General features: G+C 38.6%; 1 protein-coding gene across 4 annotated transcripts in view; it reads right to left on the reverse strand.

Moving 5' to 3' along the window:
- Positions 1 to 3,630: 3,630 nt before the first annotated feature.
- Positions 3,631 to 21,284, reverse strand: part of SPAST (spastin) — a 94,068-nt gene continuing 76,414 nt past the window's right edge. For all 4 annotated transcript variants that reach the window (XM_031008305.3, XM_031008303.3, XM_031008304.3 and 1 more), the window contains 5 exons: positions 19,348 to 19,390; positions 17,862 to 17,941; positions 16,264 to 16,334; positions 14,028 to 14,068; positions 3,631 to 6,897 (listed from right to left, as the gene is read on the reverse strand). In XM_031008305.3, coding sequence (XP_030864165.1) covers positions 6,775 to 6,897; positions 14,028 to 14,068; positions 16,264 to 16,334; positions 17,862 to 17,941; positions 19,348 to 19,390 — 358 coding nt within the window. In that variant the 3' untranslated portion in view covers positions 3,631 to 6,774. The remainder of the gene's footprint in view (positions 6,898 to 14,027; positions 14,069 to 16,263; positions 16,335 to 17,861; positions 17,942 to 19,347; positions 19,391 to 21,284) is intronic.

Raw genomic sequence — 21,284 nt, forward strand, 5'->3', positions numbered from 1 at the left:
AATGACTTTAAAACAATAGTTCTGGCAGGGTGTGGTGGCTCTGCCTGCCTGTAATCCCAGCATTTTGGGAGGCCAAGGCAGGAGGATCACTTGAGCCCAGGAGTTTGAGACTGCAGGGAGGTATGATTACGCCACTGCTATCCAGCCTGGGGCAATAGAGACTCTGTCTCTTAAAAAAAAACCCCAACCCCCTGAAAAAAAAAAAAATCCACAACAGTTCAGGAAGGAGGAAGGTAAGCAATTTAGTGACATTACTTAATTTCAGCTCTTCCATCCCATTGTTTTATCTTACAGTTCTTTGCTCTGTTTTTCTTTCCTTGATTTCATTTGACTAATCACATAATTCTTAGTGACCCATTTTATCTTCTCTAATGGCTTTTTAGATCTACTGCACCCCAGTGATGGGGTGAGAGATTACAAAATGCATTCTTATCACAATCTACCTTACACTAATGCTATCTCACTTTGTGTACAATATAGTAATATTATCTCAATATAATTAACATATATTGCCCTCTCCGACCCTTCATGCTATTTCTGTCCTATATTTTACTTATGCATATATTATAAACACTGCAATACTATTTTTGTTTGCTTTAAACAGCAATGATATTTAGAAAAATAAAAAAGAAAAATGTCTTTCTTATTTACCAACATGTTTATCATTTCAAAATTCTTAATTCCACCCTGGAGATACAGGTTCCCATTGGGAAATCCATTTACTGATAAGTCCATCCAAGGAAAATTTTAATTTCAGATACTACGTTTTTCACTCCAGATTTATATTTTCCTTCAGCCTGAAGAATTTCTTAAAGCATTCCGTATAAAGTCAGTCTGCCAGCAACAAATTCTGTTTTCATCTGGAAAAGATTTTGTCTTAAGTTTTTCAAGAGATAGGGACTCTGTCCCCCAAGCTGGAGTGCAGTAGCACGACCACAGCCCATGCCCAGCTAATTTTATTTTTTGATGGGGTTCTCACTAGGTTGCCCAGGCTGGTCACTCATGGCCTCAAGGGATTCTCCTGTCTCACCCCCCAAAGTGTTGGGATTACAGGCATAAGCCACTGAGCCTGGCCATTGCCTTAACATCTTGAAGGATATTTTAACTGGATACAGAGTTTTAAGTTAACCTTTGTTTCATCTTTGCACCTTAAAGATGTCATTCCATCATTGTCTTAATTCCATCATTTCTGATGAGGTTAGCCATCACTCTTGTTTATCTGAATGTAATGCTATTCCTTCCCACTCCCCACCTTGATTGCTTTTAAGATTTTTTTTTTTTTTTTTTTTTTTTTGGCAATGTGATGTACCCAGATGTAGTCTTTGTTGTATTTATTCTGCTTGGGGGTTCAGTGAACTTCTTAGATCTGTACGTTAATGTCTTTCAACACTTTGGGGAAAATTTCAGGCATCATTGCTTCAAAGATTTCTCTTGCCCCATTCTCTTCCTTTCCTTCTTTACTTCAAATTACAGTAACTGATAATGTTCCAAAGGTCTCAAACCTCTGCTATTTTTTTTTCCTCTCTGTGCTTTGGTTTGATACTTACTTGTCTTTTTCAGTCTTTCCTGTTGTGCCTAGTTTACTGTTAAGTCCATCCATTTGAATTTTTAATTTCAGATACTGTAGTTTTCATTACAATACTTTCCAGTGGGTTATTTTTTATTATTTTCTAATTATTATTATTTTTGAGACGGTTGCCCAGGCTGGAGTGCAGTGGCGCGATCTTGGCTCACTGCAAGCTCCGCCTCCTGGGGTCATGCCATTCTCCTGCTTCAGCCTCCCGAGTAGCTGGGACTACAGGCGCCCGCCACCATGCCAGGCTAATTTTTTGTATTTTTAGTAGAGACAGGGTTTCACCATGTTAGCCAGGATGGTCTTTATCTCCTGACCTTGTGATCCGCCCGTCTCGGCCTCCCAAAGTGCTGGGATTACAGGCGTGAGCCACTGCGCCCAGCCAATTATTATTATTTTTTGAGATGGAGTTTTGCTCTTCTTGCCCAGGCTGGAGTGCAATGGCATGATCTTGGTTCACTGCAACCTCTACCTCCCAGGTTCAAGCAATTCTCCCGCTTCAGCCTCCCGAGTAGCTAGGATTACGGGCATGCATCACCCATGCCCGGCTAGTTTTGTATTTTTAGTAGAGACCGGATTTCACCATGTTGGTCAGGCTGGTCTTGAACTCCTGACCTTAGGTGATCCACCTGCCTTGGCCTCCCAAAGTGCTGGGATTATGGGTGTGAGGCACGGTGCCTGGCCTCTGTTGGGTTTTTAATTCTTATTTTTCTGCTGAAACTCCCTATCTATTCGCCCATTATCTCTTCTCGTAAATTCTTTTAACATATTTTAATGCTATTTTAAAATCACTCTCATAGAGGTCACTTGTGCATCTGCTTCTGTATATTTTCTGTTGAGTATGGTATGGACCACTTTTTTTTTTCCATCAGGGAAGTTGAGTCAAAAGGATCACATAATTTTTCTTTGCATGCTTAGTAACTGTTTATTATGTACTGAGCTTTGGATATATGCTGTGATGACTGAATTGTTTTCTTCTCAAGAATGCTGTGTTTTGTTCTGGTTTTAAATTACTAATGGATAACCTTGATGCTGTGAGATTTGATTTTAAGCTTCATTACAGTGAGTTTCTTTCCATTTTGTCCTTAGTGCTAAAGCACAGCCTTTATTTCTAGGATACTGTCAATTCTTCCTTAAGGCATGGCATTTTGGGGGTTCAATGGGAAACACCAAGTATTTACTCAGTCCTTCTTAGTGGAACTTGAATTTCAAACTCTCTGTCCTTGGGCAGCTGCAATCGCTGCTGAGTTTTTTAGACTTTAACTTGCTTTCTCCTGGGTTCCTTTAAATAATCACACTGCACCAGCACAATTTTGGAATCCACCAAGGATTTGAAAGGAACATGTAGGCAGATTTTAGAGCTTACTGAGGCACTCTCCTTCCCAAAATTTCTCTTCTAATTTTCAGGTGTTCTAGAAGTCCCAAATGATTCCTCAGCCTGTCAAGACTGTCACATTCTACTTGAATTCTATATCCAAGTGAACTGCACAAACTGGAAATTGCCCTATCGGTAAAAGCCGGTTAAGGTGAATCTCGTTTACTTGTTATTTTTTGAGACAGGGTCTCTGTAACCCGGGCTGGAGTGTGGTGGTGTGATCTTGGCTCACTGCAACCTCCTCCTCCTGGGCTTAAGCGATCCTCTAACCTCAGCCTCTTGAGTAACTGGGACTACAGGCGTAGGCCACCAAACCTGGCTAATTTTTAGTTTAGTTTTTTTTTTTTTTTTTTTTTTTTTTTTTTTTTTTTTTTTTGGCAGAAACAGGGTCTCCCTATATTCCCCAGGCTGGTCTTGAATTCCTGGGTGTAAGCGATTCTCCCATACTGGCCTCCCAAACAGGCATGAGCCACCGCACCCAGCCTGAATCTCTTCTAATATAGGACTTTGCAGTTTCTACCTTGTTTTGATTGCTCTGCAGAGCCACCCAATCATTGCTTTCTATATTTTGTTAAGCGTTTATAATTGTTACTAACAGAGTCCAATACACACAACTCCTTCATTATCAGACTCCAACCCCTAAAATATCAAAAAGTTTTAAAGTAAAAAAGTAAAGACAAAATAAAGTTTATCATTTATTTCCAATACATTAGGATAAAAACCCACTTTATGCAACTGTACCCTTTAATTCATTTCTTCTGAAGAAAAGTACAAAAGACCAGACTAAAATTGAGACAAGCATTTAAAGGAAAATCCTTTGACTCAGAGTCCAAAACCGAACTGTAAATGGTTCATTTTACCAAAAGAATTAGTTTTTGTACAAAATATAAAGAATTCTACACTATAAACAAAGACTGCTGTATATGTACTTAAATTAGAATTCTAGTATCTGCTTTTCCTCTAATTCTTCTGGAGTACAAACATATCTGCAAGTCAGAAATCTAATATTCTCAATGGACAGACTGTCTTAGAATAAGCTTTTACCCTTAAGATATCTGGAAAGATAGTACTCATTCTTTCCCTTGGCTCAAAGTCCAATATATCAGTAAGTTTTAATTTAGTTTACAAAACTCTGCCATATTAACATGAAGAGCACACTAATGCTTAATGTTTAAACATTATCTTTTAGGAAGTAATACAACACAGAGCTCAACACCGAATCTAAAAGGTCACAATCTAAGTCATTATTAATTCAGAAAACTTCAGCAACTTCTATCTTTATTGAAAAAGACCAAACCAATCCCTTATCTCCTACTATATCATTACTCTATTTTCATGGCCCTTCTATCAAAGAAACAGCTTAAAATAAAACTTGGTTAGAGTTAAGTCATAGAAAATAGTTCTCTAGCACTAGCTGAAGTTCAGACTTGATCAGGAAAGCAACTTCTATACAGTAATGATTTTCTGACTCAGTGTTTAAGATAGTATTAACCTGACTTTTATCTCTTTTAACATTTGAAATCTTTGTTATCTAAAAATCTTTCCCAACTGAATTATAATCATGATAGTTTTAAAGGAGACAATATATTAAAAGTTGAACTGGAACCACATAGTCCTTTAATATGATTAGCCAGTTATCCAAGTATCAATAACGTTAATCTCCTTTTAAATGAAAACAATGAAATTTTATGAGCTTAACTGAAATGTCTTAATTTAGAACTTCTCAATTCTTTTCATCATATATATTTCATTACTACCTTTCGTTATCAGTATTTCATAATTGATGTTGTAATGTTTGAGATCTTAAAGGGATACTACCCATCACCTAACATATGCATAGCTCTGGCTTAAAAAAAATTTTTTTTCCCCTATTTATCTCAACTCTCATTTTTATTATTCAGGGAGTTCCAAAGTCATGATTAGAAGAGACATGATTTACCTTATGGCTACAAACAGCATATGATCCTAAGAAATCATGCATCTTCTGGCTGGGTGCAGTGGCTTATGCCTGTAATCCCAGCACTTTGGGAGGCCGAGGCAGGCGGATCACCTGAGGTCAGGAGTTCAAGACCAGCCTGACCAACATGGAGAAACCCCATCTCTACTAAAAATACAAAATTAGCTGGGGTAGTGGCGCATGCCTGTAATCCCAGCTACCCGGGAGGTTGAGGCAGGAGAAGTGCTTGAACCTGGGAGGCGGAGGTTGCGGTGAGTCGAGATTGCGCAATTGCACTCCAGCCTGGGCAACAAGAGCGAAACTCTGTCTCAAAAAAAAAAAAAAACAACCCAGAAATCATGCATCTTCTATATTCAAACAAATCCTTAACAAGAGCAAGAGTAAAATTAAGAAGAATGTATGTCTTCATTATAAAGTTCTTACCTAATAGGGGCAAGTTTTTTATTTTAATGTATTCTTTCAAAACCTAAGAAATCTTTCCTAAATGAAAAATTCTTGTTACTACTACAAATATTCTTTCCACTCATGACATTTTACATAGCATCATTTAAGCACCAGAGAAAAGTTCTGTAAACAAACTTTTAACCAGTAAACTAAGGGCAAATATCTATTTGCCTTTATTACAATATTTAAAAGGCCATGATATGAGTCTCTACTCCCTACAATGACATTTTTATAATGAAAATCCAGGCATATTTATACAAACAAATGGAATTACTGTACATTTTGGGAGAACAAAAGGCAGATCAACAGACTAGAACTAGAACTTTTGAGTTAATAAAGCAAGCAGAAGGAACTAGAAAAATGTATGCCATGTATAAAAATTCAGTTTTTTTAAAGTTTCATTGAAGGGATTAATAATTATTAAGAATAAAAGATGGTAGTTCCACTTGCTTATAATTATCCTGTAAACATTAAGGAAGTAATAAGCAATAAATTAGAAATGTCTTAGTTCCTAGTATTTCCCTTCTCTTGCACTGGAAACATTTTCACAGCAGTTAAAATTGGCTCTCTTAAATATCAGAATAATTCTTGCAGAAAATAAATTCCATCAGGAAGAAGTTAACAGTCTACAATAGATTTCTGACAAATACATTAGAAAAAAAAATACTGCAGGTCACATGAAGACTGATCTACATGTTATATGACAGAGTAACTCAAACCTTCAAACCTTCTCTATTTTACCATATTTGCTTTGTTGCTATTATATTGCTATCTAAACTGTTTGGAAGTAAGGTAATAGAAAAATAAAAGGTAAAAAGAACACAACAATTGTTTAATGTCTGTAGATTTATGAAGAAGAAACTCTCAAAATAAACTTTTTCCTATTACAGTTACTTAGGAAAAAAGTTTCATTTGGCACACTGAATTTATAAAACGAAAAAAGAAAATAAACTTAAGAGTGTTTGGCATTCCAATCACCCGTAGTTAACAGTAGAAAAGAAAAGTAGGAGAAATTACTATTTTAAGAAAAAACATCAGAAGACAAACAAACAAATGTTCTTGTGTCTTCTACCATTCACTGTTTCTGGAATACTTTCATCTGCAACACAATATACAAATTATTATTTACATTATGATTATATTGGTAAAGAAGACCAGAATCAGGTTTTGTTGTGCTCTAACTTACTGTCCATTGGGATAACTGTGACCATCAAGGCAAGGCCTTAAACAACAAAAAATTCCATTTGCATTGTATATTTTGTTTAAGTTTGTTTTCTGGTTCATCTTCAAGTTTGGTGCACAAATATGTAAGACTCTAAAAAGTCCTGTAAACTTAGGCTGTTTCTGTAGCCGATGACTGTTCATTGAAGATCTTGTGTTTCCTCTTTTAAGTAAAATGTTCTGCAGGTTTACAAAGGTATTTCCTTAAACAGTGGTATCTCCAAAGTCCTTGTTCCAACGTATGTACGCTTCTAAAGTTTGAGGGCTGACGCTGCGTTTTATTTTTTTCAAGGATTCAGTGAAGTCAGATAATCGAATATTTCTCATCTAGATTTTTAAAAAGCACATGACAATACAAATGATCAACAGGTATATAGTGGTTAACGAAATGATGGATTAAAGTAATGATGCTGCTGTTTCTTAATGTTATAAAAAATATACGTGTATGTATTCTTAGAAAATTATGTCAGCCATTTAAATATATTTTCTATGTTGATCTGCTACACAAGAAACCTTAATAAATGCTATACTAATGTATTTATTACTTGTGTTTAGTTTCATAGGTATTAACATTTGAAAGCATAATATTTTTCCAATATAAAAACAAAACACAATCATTTATAGAAAAGTTCAAAAATACAGACAAAGAGAAAAAAAGAATCACAATTTCACCACTCAGATATGCAACCTCCCCCTCCAAGGTTCAAGCAATTCTTCTGTCTCAGCCTCCCGAGTAGCTGGGATTACAGGCACATGCCACCATGCCCAGCTAATTTTTGTATTTTTAGTAGAGACAGGGTTTCGCCATGATGGCCAGGTTGGTCCTGAACTCCTAACCTCAGGTGATCCGCCCACCTTGGCCTCCGAAAGTGCTGGGATTACAGACGTGAGCCACTGTGCCCAGCCTAAAGTATGCATTTTTATATTAATTTGGTCTTATTTTCTGATCTTTTAAATTGCCTTTGGAAATATAGATTAAAACAATGCTGAGTTAATAAATATCTATATTTACACCTAAGTATTTTTAAAAGGCAAAATGGATAGGTTCACAGAGTCCAGGCAATAGAAAAATTAATAAAAATTTTGGCCAAGCACGGTGGCTCACACCCATAATCCCCGCACTTTGGGAGGCCAAGGCGGGTGGATCACCTGAGGTCAGGAGTTTGAGACCAGCCTGGCCAACATGGTGAAACCCCGTCTCCACTAAAAATACAAAAATTAGCCAGGCGGGTGCCTGTAATCCCAGCTACTCAGGAGGCTGAGGCAGGAGAATCGTTTGAACCTGGGAGGTGGAGGTTGTAAGTGCGCCGAGATCGTGCCATTGCACTCCAGCTTGGGCAATGAGTGAGACTCCCTCTCAAAAAAAAAAAAAAAAAAAAAAATTAAGGCAAAATGCAGTTTGGCCATAAATGACCTGTGTTAAAAATCATTACTAGCGTATACCTGTATTTTGGCCCAAAAATAAGAAGTTAAAGAACTTTAAACGAAACTTCAACAACTGGTATTTATCCGTATTTTAAAAATTACTCTCAAAAACCCAATCTAACTTCATATCATCTTTGATATCTCCATGAGATATCACCTACACTTGTAACTTGTAAGCTAATCTGAAAAATTTTAGCCAAAAAGAAAAAAACATATAGTTAAAATATAGGCTGGTTGCAGTGGCTCGCACCTGTTAATCCGAGAACTTTGGGAGGCTGAAGCAAGTGGATCACTTGAGCCCAGGAGTTAGAGACCAGCCTGGGCAACATGGCAAAGCCTCATCTCTACAAAATGTACAAAATTTAGCTAGGCATGGTGGCGCACGCCTGTAGTCTCAGCTACTAAGGAAGCTGAGGTAGGAGGATCACTTGAGTCTGGGAGGTTGAGGCTGCAGTGAGCCATGAGCATGCCAATGTACTTCAGCCTGGGTGACAGAGTGATACCCTGTCTCAAAAAAAACCCCCCAAAAACCCAGCAACCCCCCACCAAAGAAAACCCCATAAGCACTATATGAACCCTACTTGTTTCCTATTTAACTGTAACACACACACTGCCTCTTCCTAAAGGCCAAAGTGTAGAAGAATAATGAATGTAACATGGGTATTAAACATGATATTACTAAATAAAATTTATTTGTTATAGAAATTAATATTTTTGTTTTGAGACAGGGTCTCACTGTTACCCAGGCTGGAGTGCAGTGGCATGATCTCGGCTCACTGCAACCTCTGGCTCCCAGGCTTAAGAGATCCTCCCAAGTAGCTAGGACTATAGGTGTGCGCCACCACGCCCAGCTAACTTTTTGTAATTTTTGTAGAGATGAGGGTTTCACCATGTTGTCCAGGCTGGTCTCGAATTCCTGAGCTCAAGGGATCCAACGGCCTCAGCCTCCCAAAGTGCTGGGATTATAGGCATGAACAACCACGCCTGGCCAGAAATTAAGGTTTTAAAAGATGTTGATGTAATTCTAATTTAAGTCTATAGTTTGATATGTGTATATATATGAAACTTATATGATATTTTAACGTAAGAGACTAATGTATACAACAGGAAAAAAGCAGATGGTAGCTGGTTCAGTCAAGGGGGGAAATAAGCAGCAAAGTTGTCTTATCAAAACAAAATAATAAAGGAGTTAAAGTTAAATTAGATACACAAGGTACTTAAAAAACAAAGTATATTGTACCCAAATTTATAACCAACAATTTTAGTACTAACCCTTAAAAATACAGAAATTCCAAACCAATTATTTGAACTTCTACTATTATAAACTGTAAAAGATAAGTTGGGTTTTTCTTTTTTTTTTTTTGGAGATGGAGTCTCGCTCCTGTCGCACCGACTGGAGTGCAGTGGTACGATCTCAGCTCACTGCAACCTCCACCTCCCCAGGTTCAAGCGATTCTCCTTCCTCAGCCTCCCGAGCAGCTGGGATTACAGGCATGTGCCACCACGCCTGGCTAATTTTTGTATTTTTAGTGGAGACGGGGTTTCGCCACGTTGGCCAGGCTGGTCTCGAACTCATGACCTCAGGTGATCCAACTGCCTCGGCCTCCCAAAGTGCTAGGATTACAGGCGTGAGCCACTGCGCACGACCAAGTTGGGTTTTCCTTATCTAAATTTATATATATTCACCGGTAACTGACAATACACTTTGGTATTAAAGTTGCATCAAATAATGGGTATATAAAATTCTAGTATACAGTTTTAGAGAGCAAACTACTTGTGTTTACGTCTCATCCCATAAATGGGAATGAGAGAATGGATTACCTTAATCTCTATAATAAAATGCCACTATCAGTTTTATATTTTTTAAAGTTATTTAATGGATCTTTACATAATGTTTACTACATGCCAACTACTTTAAGTGCTTTATAAATATTAACTCATAAGTAAGCAATAACAGCTAAAGGTCATTATCAAATTATTAATACCAAAACCACTAGATTAAAAAGAAACAACTGAATGAAAGTATATAGTAGAGCCAGGCATGGTGGCTCACACCTGCAATTCCAGCACTTTGGGAGGCCGAGGTGGGCGGATCTCCTGAGGTTGGGAGTTCCAGATCAGCCTGACCAACATAGTGAAACCCCGTCTCTACAAAAACACAAAATTAGCCAGGCATAGTGGCGCATGCCTGTAATCCCAGCTACTCAGGAGGCTGAGGCAGGAGAATCACTTGAACCCAGGAGGCGGAGGTTGCAGTGAGCCCAGATTGCACCATTGCACTCCAGCCTGGGCAACAACAGCGAAACTCAGTCTCAAAAAAAAAAAAAGTATACAGTAGAACCAAATATTGTAACAATATAACCTGAATATATATAATTAATGGGATGCTCACAAAAGGTACCAGTAATATTCTTCCTTGTAAATCACTCAGTAGTTTTATTAAGCTTTAATTTTTAGTTTTACCATCTAAATTTTTAATAAATAATGTTATGACTTTTAAAAAATGGTGGATAAAATTATATTTTTAGGTGTGGGATTAAAAATTTCAAGTCTGGCACAGTGTCACACCTGTAATCCCAGCATTTTGGGAGGTGCAAGTGGGAGGAATGCTTGAGGAATCTGAGACCAGCCTAGGCAACATAGTCAGACCCCATCTCTACAAAAAATTAAAAAATTAGCTGAGTGTGGTGGTACATGCCTGTAGTCCCAGCAGCTCAAAAGGCTGAGGCAGGAGGATTGCCTGAGCCCAGGAGCTAGAGGGTGCAGTGAGCCATGATTGTACCACTGCACTCCAGCCTGGGCAACCAAGTGAGACACTGTCCCAAAAAATAAAACAAAAATAAATGAAATTAAATTAAATAAAATAAGTTAGAAAACTAAAAGCTTTCAGCCGGGCGCGGTGGCTTACACCTGTAATCCCTAGCACTTTGGGAGGCCAAGGTGGGCGGATCCCAAGGTCAGGAGATCGAGACCATCCTGGCCAACATGGTGAAACTCTGTCTCTACTAAAAATACAAAAAAAAAAAAAAAAATTAGCTGGGCGTGGTGGCGCGCACCTGTAGTCCCAGCTACTCGGGAGGCTGAGGCAGGACAATCACTTGAACCCAGTAGGCGGAGGTTGCAGTGAGCTGAGATCACACCACTGCACTCCATTCCAGCCTAGAAACAGAGCAAGACTCCATCTCACAAAAAAAAAAGAAAGAAAGAAAACTAAAAGCTTTCTTAAAAAAAAAAATTCAAGTATGATGCCTCATCCGACAGGCGACTAAAAGCCTGAAAAAAAAAAAAAACTCCAAAATGTACTTGAATACACTCGTTATCTATGTTAACAGTTCACTGTCCCCTCAACAGCTGCTGAAATTAGGGAAATAAAAAATAAGTTACAAATATACAGCTGTCCCTCGGTATCTCTGGGAAATTGGTTCCCCCATAGATAGCAAAATCCGCAAACGCTTAAAGTCCCTTATATAAAATGGTGCAGTATTTGCATACAACCTACACAATCCTCCTGTATACTTTAAATCATCTCTAGATTATTTATAACACCTAATACAATGTAAATGCAATGTAAATAGTTTTTATACTATATTGTTTAGGGAATAATAACAAGAATAAAAGTCTGTACATGTTCAACACAGATGCTTTTTCCCCCCAAATATTTTTGATCTGCAGTTGGTTGAATCCATGAATGCAGAATCCACGGATAGGAAAGGCTGACTGTAATTCAAGCCTGATTTCAAAATTTTGCTCACAGAGTTATGACCATTCTGCATACCCAATTTTATATTTTACAGGCAACTTTTTTTAAATGAAATGCTTCAGCATCTCTTAAGGAGGTCTTCCATATTAAGAAACGGTAATAAATTGGCCAGGCATGGTGGCTCACGCCTGTAATCCTTGCACTTAGGGAGGCCGAGGCTGGCGATCGCCTGAGGTCAGGAGTTCGAGACCCACCTGGCCAACATAGTGAAACCCCATCTCTACTAAAAATACAAAAAAAAAAAAAAAAAAAAAAAAATTAGCTGGGCATGGTGGCCCATGCCTGTAATCTCAGCTACACAGGAGGCTGAGGCAGGAGAATCGTTTGAACCTGGGAGGTGGAGGCTGCAGTGAGCCAAGATCGTGCCACTGCACTCCAGCCTGGGTGACAGAGCCAGAGTCCTTCTCAAAAAAAAGAAATTAATTAATTAAAAAAATAAAGGTTATTGAAAAACAAAATAAAACATTATTAAAGGATTAACCTATAGTTATAGGTTATTTTTATTGTATAAAACCCCACAAGTTTCATGTAATTTTTTTTTTTTTTTTGAGACCGGGTCTCACTCTGTCGCCCAGGCTAGAGTGCAATGGTGCAATCTTGGCTCACTGCAACCTCTGCCTCCCAAGTTCAAGTGATTCTCCTGCCTCAGCTTCCCAAGTAGCCAGGACCACAGGCACGTGCCACCATGCCCAGCTATTTTTTTTTTTTTTTTTTTCTGAGATGGAGTCTTGCTCTGTCGCCCAGGCTGGAGTGCAGTGGCACGATCTCGGCTCACTGTAAGCTCCACTTCCCAGGTTCACACCATTCTCCTGCCTCAGCCTCCCAAGTAGCTGGGACTACGGGTGCCCGCCACCACGCCCGGGTAATTTTTTTGTATTTTTTAGTGGAGACAGGGTTTCACCATGTTAGCCAGGATGGTCTCGATCTCCTGACCTCGTGATCCGCCCGCCTCGGCCTCCCAAAGTGCTGGGATTACAGGTGTGAGCCACCGCCCCCGGCCTAATTTTTTTGTATTTTTGATAGAGATAGGGTTTCACCATGTTGGCCAGGCTGGTCTTGAACTCCTGACCTCAAGTGATCTGCCCACCTCGGCATCCCAAAGTGCTGGGATTACAGGCGTGAGCCACCGCACCTGGCCTATAATTTTCTTCTGTTTGGTATTTATGTAATATGATTTGATAGAAAATGACTTAATGTCTATGTATATGTGTTTTGTCTATTACCAAAAAAAATTTTGACTATTTCATAGGTTTCCATATTTTGAAATGAAGCAAAGTTAATTTTTTCTAGCTTCTAATCAACTAGAAAAATCCATTAAAAAAAATTAGTCCCAAGCACTCTCAGAGGCTGAGGCAGGAGGATTACTTGAGGCCAAGAGTCTGAGGCCACCCTGGGCAACAGGGAGAGACACCATCTCTACAGAAAATTTAAAAATTAGTGGGGCGTTGTGGCACTTGCCTGTAGTCCCAGCTACTAAAAAGTTTGAGACAAGAGGACTGCTTGAGACCAAGAGGTCAAGGCTACAGTCAGCCACGATTGCACCACTGCACTCCAGCCTGGGAACAGAGCAAGACCCTGTGTCTCAAAAAAAAAAAAAAAAAAAGGCCGGGCGCAGTGGCTCACGCCTGTAATCCCAGCACTTTGGGAGGCTGAGGCAGGCAGATCACGAGATCAGGAGATAGAGACCATCCTGGCTAACATGGTGAAACCCCGTCTCTACTAAAAGTACAAAAAATTAGCCAGGCGTGGTGGTGGGTGCCTGTAGTCCCAGCTACTAGGGAGGCTGAGGCAGGAGAATGGCGTGAACCCGGGAGGCAGAGTTTGCAGTGAGCTCAGATCGCACCACTGCACTCCAGTCTGGGCGACAGAGTGAGACTCCGTCTCAGAAAAACAAACAAACAAACAAAAAAAAACAGCCAGATGCAGCGGCTCAAGCCTGTAATCCCAGCACTTTGGGAGGCCAAGTTGGGTGGATCACTTGAGGTCAGGAGTCTGAGGCCAGACTGGCCAATATGGTGAAATGCCCTCTCTACTAAAAATACAAAAATTAGCTGGGCTTGGTGGTACATGCCTGTAGCTACTTGGGAGGCTGAGGCAGGAGAATAGCTTGAATCCAGGAGGTGGAGGTTGCAGTGAGCCGATATCGTGCCAGACTGTCTCAAAAAAAAAAAACAACAAAAAAAACCCACACACACACACATTCATATATGTATGTCTTATATATGTCTTACAATATAGAGGACAAAGAAAATATCATTGTAAAATACTATACCTCACTGGCAGACATATTCTTCACCTGTTCTGGTTTTAGTTCTGTAAAACATAAAAGTCAGGCACTTAAAAATACATACATTTTGCAGTTTAAATTGTTGAAGGGCAAAACCAAGTACAATGATCTACATGTATCTATTCAGTACAAATCATTATATTAAAAAAAAGAGACACATGTTAACTTTGAGAGCACATACAATTTATAAATGCTGAGAAGAGAATATTCCTTCTTAGGAATAACTGGAAAGTGTTCAATTTCTTGCATACTGCCCAAAAACAATAGTTCACAAATTTGAAAGGGAACTTAAAAGAATGCAACTTGTTCTTTACAAAATGCATTAGTCTTTTTTTGTTTTTACTCTGCACTTTATGTATTTATTTATTTATTTATTTTTTTGAGACAGAGTCTTGCTCTGTTGCCCAGGCTGCAGTGCTCGGCTTACTGCAACCTCACCTCCCAGGTTCAAGCGATACTCCTGCCTCAGCCTCCTGAGTAGCTGGGATTACAGGCGCGCACAACCACGCCTGGCTAATTTTTGTATTTTCAGTAGAGATGCGGTTTCACCATATTGGCCGAGCTGGTCTCGAACTCCTGACCTCATGATCCACCCATCTCGGCCTCCCAAAGTGCTGGGATTACAGGCGTGAGCCACCATGCCTGGCCTATTTATTTACTTTTTAAGACAGCACCTCACTCTGTCACCCACCCAGGCTGGAGTGCAGTGAGTGGCATGACCATGGTTCACTGCTGCCTGGACCTTCCAGGCTCAAGTGATCCTCCTACTTCAGCCTCCCGAGTAGCTGGGATTACAGGCTCATGCCAACAGGCCTGGTTAATTTATTATATTTTTTTGTAGAGACAGGATCTCCCTATGTTGCCCAGTCTAGTCTCAAACTATTAGGCCCACACGATCCTCCCACCTTGGCCTCCCAAAGTGCTGGGATTATAGGCGTGAGCCACTGCACCCGGCCATTTTCTGTACTTTAATGGATGCGAATCTTTTTTTAAACCCAAATTTTGTCTACCTTAGAATAGCCAAAACGTTCTAAGAAAATACAACTCATTTATGCATTAGCTACTGTTTCTAAATCCACTATCTGAACAAGATTTAAGCTCCAGCAGCAAGAAAATTTGTTCATCCAGAGTTTCAAAATATTCTCTCAAGATTACATTTTTTATTTTGCAAAGTAGCAGTTCTTAATCAGCACCCTATTTCACTACGGGAGGTGTTACTGGTAATTTTTAACTAGTAAAACAAAAAGGTTTGTATAATGTAGGCTTTTAATGCAAATTACAGTAGACACTATGATAACATCTTTCTCATACAACTACATTCAATTGTACTTTCTTGAATGAGAGAAAGGGATGGAGCTATTATGATTACTTTATCATCATAGCTAATAATCTGAGTGCATACCTGAGAGCATCAACCATCCACTACCCATGCTGGCTGTGGAAATGTAGCTGAAAATATCTGTGTGAGTTTATCCTAACCTAACCTAAAAAGAATTGGTCGTGGTATTTCAGAATCAACCAAGTAACCTGAATAAAAACATAGCAATAAATATTTTGCTGCAATTCCTCAAAAGATATAATTAAAAAAGTGAAAACTTCTCTTATATAATTTCCTTTAGACACATTAATTTCAAATGATGTCAGAATATTGAAAAGAGCCAGAGAACAGATAAGAACATTTTCCTTACATTATTCTTTTTTGTTTAAAGTTTTATTTTTGAGTTTTCTGCTGCTTACTTACTATCAAGAAATGAAACCTCTTGCCTAGAACAGGGGTCACAGTCTACTGGCTCATAGACTGTTTTTGTATGATCTGTGAGCTAAGAATGGTTTTAAGGCTGGGCATGGTGGCTCATGCCTGTAATCCCAGCACTTGGGGAGGCCAAGGCAGGCTGCTCACTTGAGCCCGGGAGTTCAAGACCACCTTGGGCAACATGGTGAAACCCTGTCTCTACAAAAAATAAAATAATTATCTGGGCATGATGGTGCATGCCTGTAGTCCCAGCTACTGGGAAGGCTGGGTGGGAGAATCACCTGAGCCTGGGGGGTTCGAGGCTGCAGTGAACTATGATTGTGCCACTGCACTACAGCCTGGGCAACAGAGTGAGACCCTGTCTCCAAAAGAAAAAAAAAAATCTCTTGGTAGATTTTTTTGGACTCCTTAAACTTCTAAGGTGGTATAATAAATAGTTCTAAATGTTTTAAGCTCTTGTATACCTACCTCGGATAGGACCCAGTGCTGCATCTTTTGCCAAAGCTGTTAGGTCACTTCCTGAGTATCCATCAGTCATTCTGAGGAAGGGAAGGAAGAAACAGCAAATTATTTCCTCCCCCCGCTTTTTTTTGAGATGGAGTTTTGCTCTTGTTGCCCAGGCTGGAGTGCAACGTCATGATCTCGGCTCACTGGGATCTCCACCTCCTGGGTTCAAGCGATTCTCCTACCTCAGCCTCTCAGGTAGCTGGGATTATAGGCATGCGCCACCGCACCTGGCTAATTTATTTTTTGTATTTAGTATAGATGGCGTTTCGCCATGTTGGTCAGGCTGGTCTCGAACTCCTGACCTCAGGTGATCCACCCGCCACAGCCTCCCAAAGTACTGAGATTACAGGCATGAGCCACCGCACCCAGCTGAAACAGCAAATTATTTTCATCTCTGCAGATTTAAAATCTCCATATAATAAGAGAGTAAAAACTAGTTTCCCTTTGTCAGCAAACCCACAGTTATGAGGGTTTGATTTTAAGGGAATAGAAAGGCCCATTTGCTGAAAACAAATGTAGTAATGCCTCAAATTTTAATCATTAGAACCATTCCTTTAGATTAAGGCATACTATCTCCAGAGGCTTCATTAAATTGTAAACATGTCACCTGGAAAGGTAACATCTACAAACTACTGGTGGCCAACTGACACATAAACACAATTACTTCTCTAATTAGCGTTTATCTTGGCAAAGAACACTCTCTTGATGGGATAAGGGACAATCAATGTACATTTTTTTAAATAAGGGGATAGACAGAAAGGTCTGGAGTAGAAGAGACTTCCAAGTAATTTGTTCTTTTGTCATAGGTATCTGGGAACTCAGAGTTCTTGTTAAAATTATTCAATACTCACATACTCATTGAATACTTTATATTACTTTATGACATTTTTCAGGGAATAAAATTCATGAGCGCATCTCCCATACTCAGTTTCTACTTCACACTGTTCATAAAGTTTAAGATTATTCAAATAGCTGAAATTAAAATTATTAAAATTATCAAATAATTAAAATTATTAAAAGAGCTGAAAAGTATTCAGCATATGCCAAGAACAAGTTTATATAAAAATATCTGTGTTAGTGTGCAATATGAAATGTTTAAAATTTTTTTTGAGACAGGGTCTCACTCTGTTGCTCAACCTCCACCTCCTGGGCTGAAGCGATCCTCCCACCTCAACCTCCCAAGTAGCTGGGACTACAGGTATGTGCCACCATTCCTGACTCATTTTATTTTTTGTAGAGATGGGGTTTTACCATGTTGCCTAAGGTGTAAATGTTTAAATTACTTTAATACCACTTACAGGTTTTAATAAATTTATAAAAAGAATATACTATCATCATTAGATCATGTCTTGCAAAGGACATAGCCAGTGAAATTTAGATTCCACATATATATAAGAACAAGAGGTAAGAAAAAGGCAAAGGAGGTAGAGGATGAGAGAAAGTCTTCTGATCAATCAATTACTCATTTCATACTTAAGATTACTTTAAATAACTAAAAAAAGAATTATTTACAAAAAATAAATAAAAGCTGTAAGATAAACCAAATCCAAATTACTCACCTAGCAAGTTGTGCTAGTTCTTTTTGGGTCAATGGACTTCCTTGTTTACATAACAGATTTTTAAGCAAAAGTAGTCTTGTCTGAAAAATATTAAAAAATGATCATTCAGTCTAATTTCAGAATTAATGATTCTTTTCTTTTTTTATATTGAGACAGAGTCTTGTGCTGTTACCCAGGCTGGAGTGCAGGGCACAATCATAGCTCACTATAGCCTCGATATCCTGGGTTCAAGCAATCCTCCCATCTCAGCCTCCCGAGTAACTGGGACCAAAGGCACGTGCCTCCATGCCTGGTTAATTTCTAAAAAAGTTTTTGTAGAGACAGGGTCTCCCTATGTTGCCCAGGCTGGTCTTGAATTCCTGGCTCAAGCAATCCTCCCACCTCAGCCTCCCAAAGTGTTGGGATTATAGGCGTGAGACACCACACCTGGATAAAAACATAGCAATAATTCACCACACTTGAATAAAAACATAGCAATAAATATTTTGCTGCAAAAAAACAGTTTTATAGAGGTATGAATTCATCTACTATGAATTTCACCCATTGTAAGTATATAATTCAATGAGTTTTAATACATTTATAGATGTGCAATCATCACCACAATCCAGTTTTAGAACACTTTTTAGTTCACTCATACCTGTTTGCAGTTAATCCTCATTCCCAACTCTCACCCTGACAACCCACTGATCTGCTTTACGTTTCTAGAAATTTGCGATTTCTGGCCGGGCACGGTGACTCATGCCTGTAATCCCAGCACTTTGGGAGGCTGAAGAGGGCGGATCACGAGGTCAGGAGATCAAGACCATCCTGGCTAACACAGTGAAACCCGTCTCTACTAAAAATACAAAATATTAGCCAGGCGTGGTGGCACATGCCTGCAGTCCCAGCTACTCAGGAGGCTGAGGCAGGAGAATCACTTGAACCCAGGAGGTGAAGGTTGCAGTGAGCCGAGATCACGCCACTGCACTCCAGCCTGAGCGACAGAGCAAGACTCCATCTCAAAAAAATAAATAAATAAAAAATAAATTTGGGTTTTCTGCATATAAACAGAATCCTATGATATGCGACATATATCATCTTGCTTCTTTCACTTATAATGTTTTGGAGTTTCATTCATAAAACTTAATATATGAAGTGAGTATGCAGCATGTATAATGGATAACAGTATCCATTAAATGAATATAGCACATTTGTTTATTCACCAAAATAAACATTTTAGATCATTTGTAGTTCTGGCTATTATTAATATTGCTGCTATAAAAATTCTTGTACAAGTCTTTGTGTGGACATACATTTTTGTTTCTCTGGGGTAAATTCTTAGGAGTGAAATTGCTGGCTCTGACAGTAAGCTTACGTACATCTTTTTAAGAAACCACTAAACTGTTTTCCAAAGTAGCTGTACCATGGATTGGAAGACTTAATATTGTCAAGATGGTAGTTCTTGTTTCTGCTCTAAAACAAAAAAAATTCAAACACAGATACATACCTCCTCATTTGGTAAAGACACATATACCCGTTTGATGAAACGCCTAAAAAAAAAAATCCAGCACTTTTAGAAATATAATTTTGAATTTAAAGCTGAAACAGCAAATGACAGGAAAAAGCTTTTAAAATATAATATTCAAGGCACTGGAATGCATTTTGGTAGTTATCAATGTAAAAATATTTTTGTTACTCTTTTAAAACTCTAGTTAATGTTTAAAATCCTTAATTCGGTATTGTTAGAATTAATCATTTATGTATGTATATGTTTTTAATAGCAGTAATGCTTTAAAACAAACAAAATATCTGATATAAGTAGATCTGTCTTCTTGAATCTGAAAAAAGACTAAAATCAGCAAGGATAATAGAAACAGAAACATACACTTCATCAACAAACTAGGTAACATTTATGGAACTAAAATACATAAAGGTGAACTGCCTAGGGCAGTGAAACTTACACTGACAAAGGAAGACACACAAAGGATCTGCCGCTAAAGATCATGGACATGACTGTCAGAGTACAGTTTTCCTCCCAAAAAGAGATAGCACGCCCTAAAGGGTAATAAGGCCAGTCCCTCCACATTTAAACAAGCATATGAGGCCTGGCTCTACAGACCATGTAAACCCTAATTGATAGCATAGGAATGGCAAGGAAGGTGAGAATGAACAAAGAAACTCTAAGACGAATTATCTTTATAAGAAGGCATCTAACAGTCTGGCAGGAAGACAATGTCTTGCAGTGACCAATATTTTTTAGTAGAAGAATAAATCAACCCTATCTCTTATTTACACACACATATACTTCATTATTAGGTAGGGCTTCACTGTAAGTGAGGGAGGCTGCATGCTAGTTTAGTGTATACATGGACTACTCAAGATACCTATCCTTTCCCCTACAATATCCTTCCAAAACTAGGTTTTCCAAGAAAACTCCTTTTATTCAAAGAAAAATAATAAGCAAAAAAGGAAAAACCAGGACAGGGCTCATTAAAAAACAAAAAACAAAAAACAAAACAACAAAACCTGCCCCCAAAAAAGAGCAAACAAAACACAATAAACATAAACTAGATAAAATGAAGAACATGCATGAGAAGATTTTGCCATAGAGCAAACTAAAATTATGACCAAGTATCTTTCCACGAAATAAAATAATTTAATTTTTTAAAAATTTAATTTTTTTTATCCTTAAGTTTTTTTTATAGATATGGGGTTTTGCCACGTTGGCGAGGCTGGTCTGGAATTCCCTGCCTCAAGTGATCTGGCCTCCCAAAGTGCTGGGATTACAGGTGTGACCCACCATGACACCTGACCAAAAAATTTTTTCTTTTTTTTTTTTGAGACAGAGCCTTGCTCTGTCCCCCAGGCTAGAGTACAGTGCCGCCGTCTTGGCTCACTGCAACCTCTGCCTCCTGGGTTCAAGTGATTCTCAGCCTCCTGAGTAGCTGGGATTACAGGTGTGTGCGACCATACCCAGCTAATTTTTTGTATTTTTAGCAGAGACAGGGTTGTACTATGTTGGCCAGGCTGGTCTCAAACTCCTGGCCTCAAGTGGTCTGTCCTCACCAAAAAATAGTTTTCTATGAAACAAGAGCCCAGTGAAATGTAAGAGCTTGTGGAAATAACATACAGATGCTCAAAGAAATAAAACAGAAGACGAAAAGTAGAATAACAGATGTCAGGAAAGTAATGAATAAAAAACCACCAAGGAAAGAAGAGTTACAAAAGATATAGCAGAAAGGAGATTAGATACCAACCCAGTAAGAAATAAAGGCAACAGCCTTGGGAAAACAGAACAAAACAAAAAGACCTAAAAGTTTAAAAGGATGAAGAAGAAAATTACAGATAGGGAAAACAAAAGGATGCAACATAACACATAATTTATGTGCAAAAGAAAACAGAAAAATGAACTAGGGAAAAAAATTAAGATACATTTCCCATTTT

Source organism: Gorilla gorilla, chromosome 12, assembly GCF_029281585.2.
Source record: "Gorilla gorilla gorilla isolate KB3781 chromosome 12, NHGRI_mGorGor1-v2.1_pri, whole genome shotgun sequence".
Taxonomy (NCBI): Eukaryota; Metazoa; Chordata; class Mammalia; order Primates; family Hominidae; genus Gorilla; species Gorilla gorilla.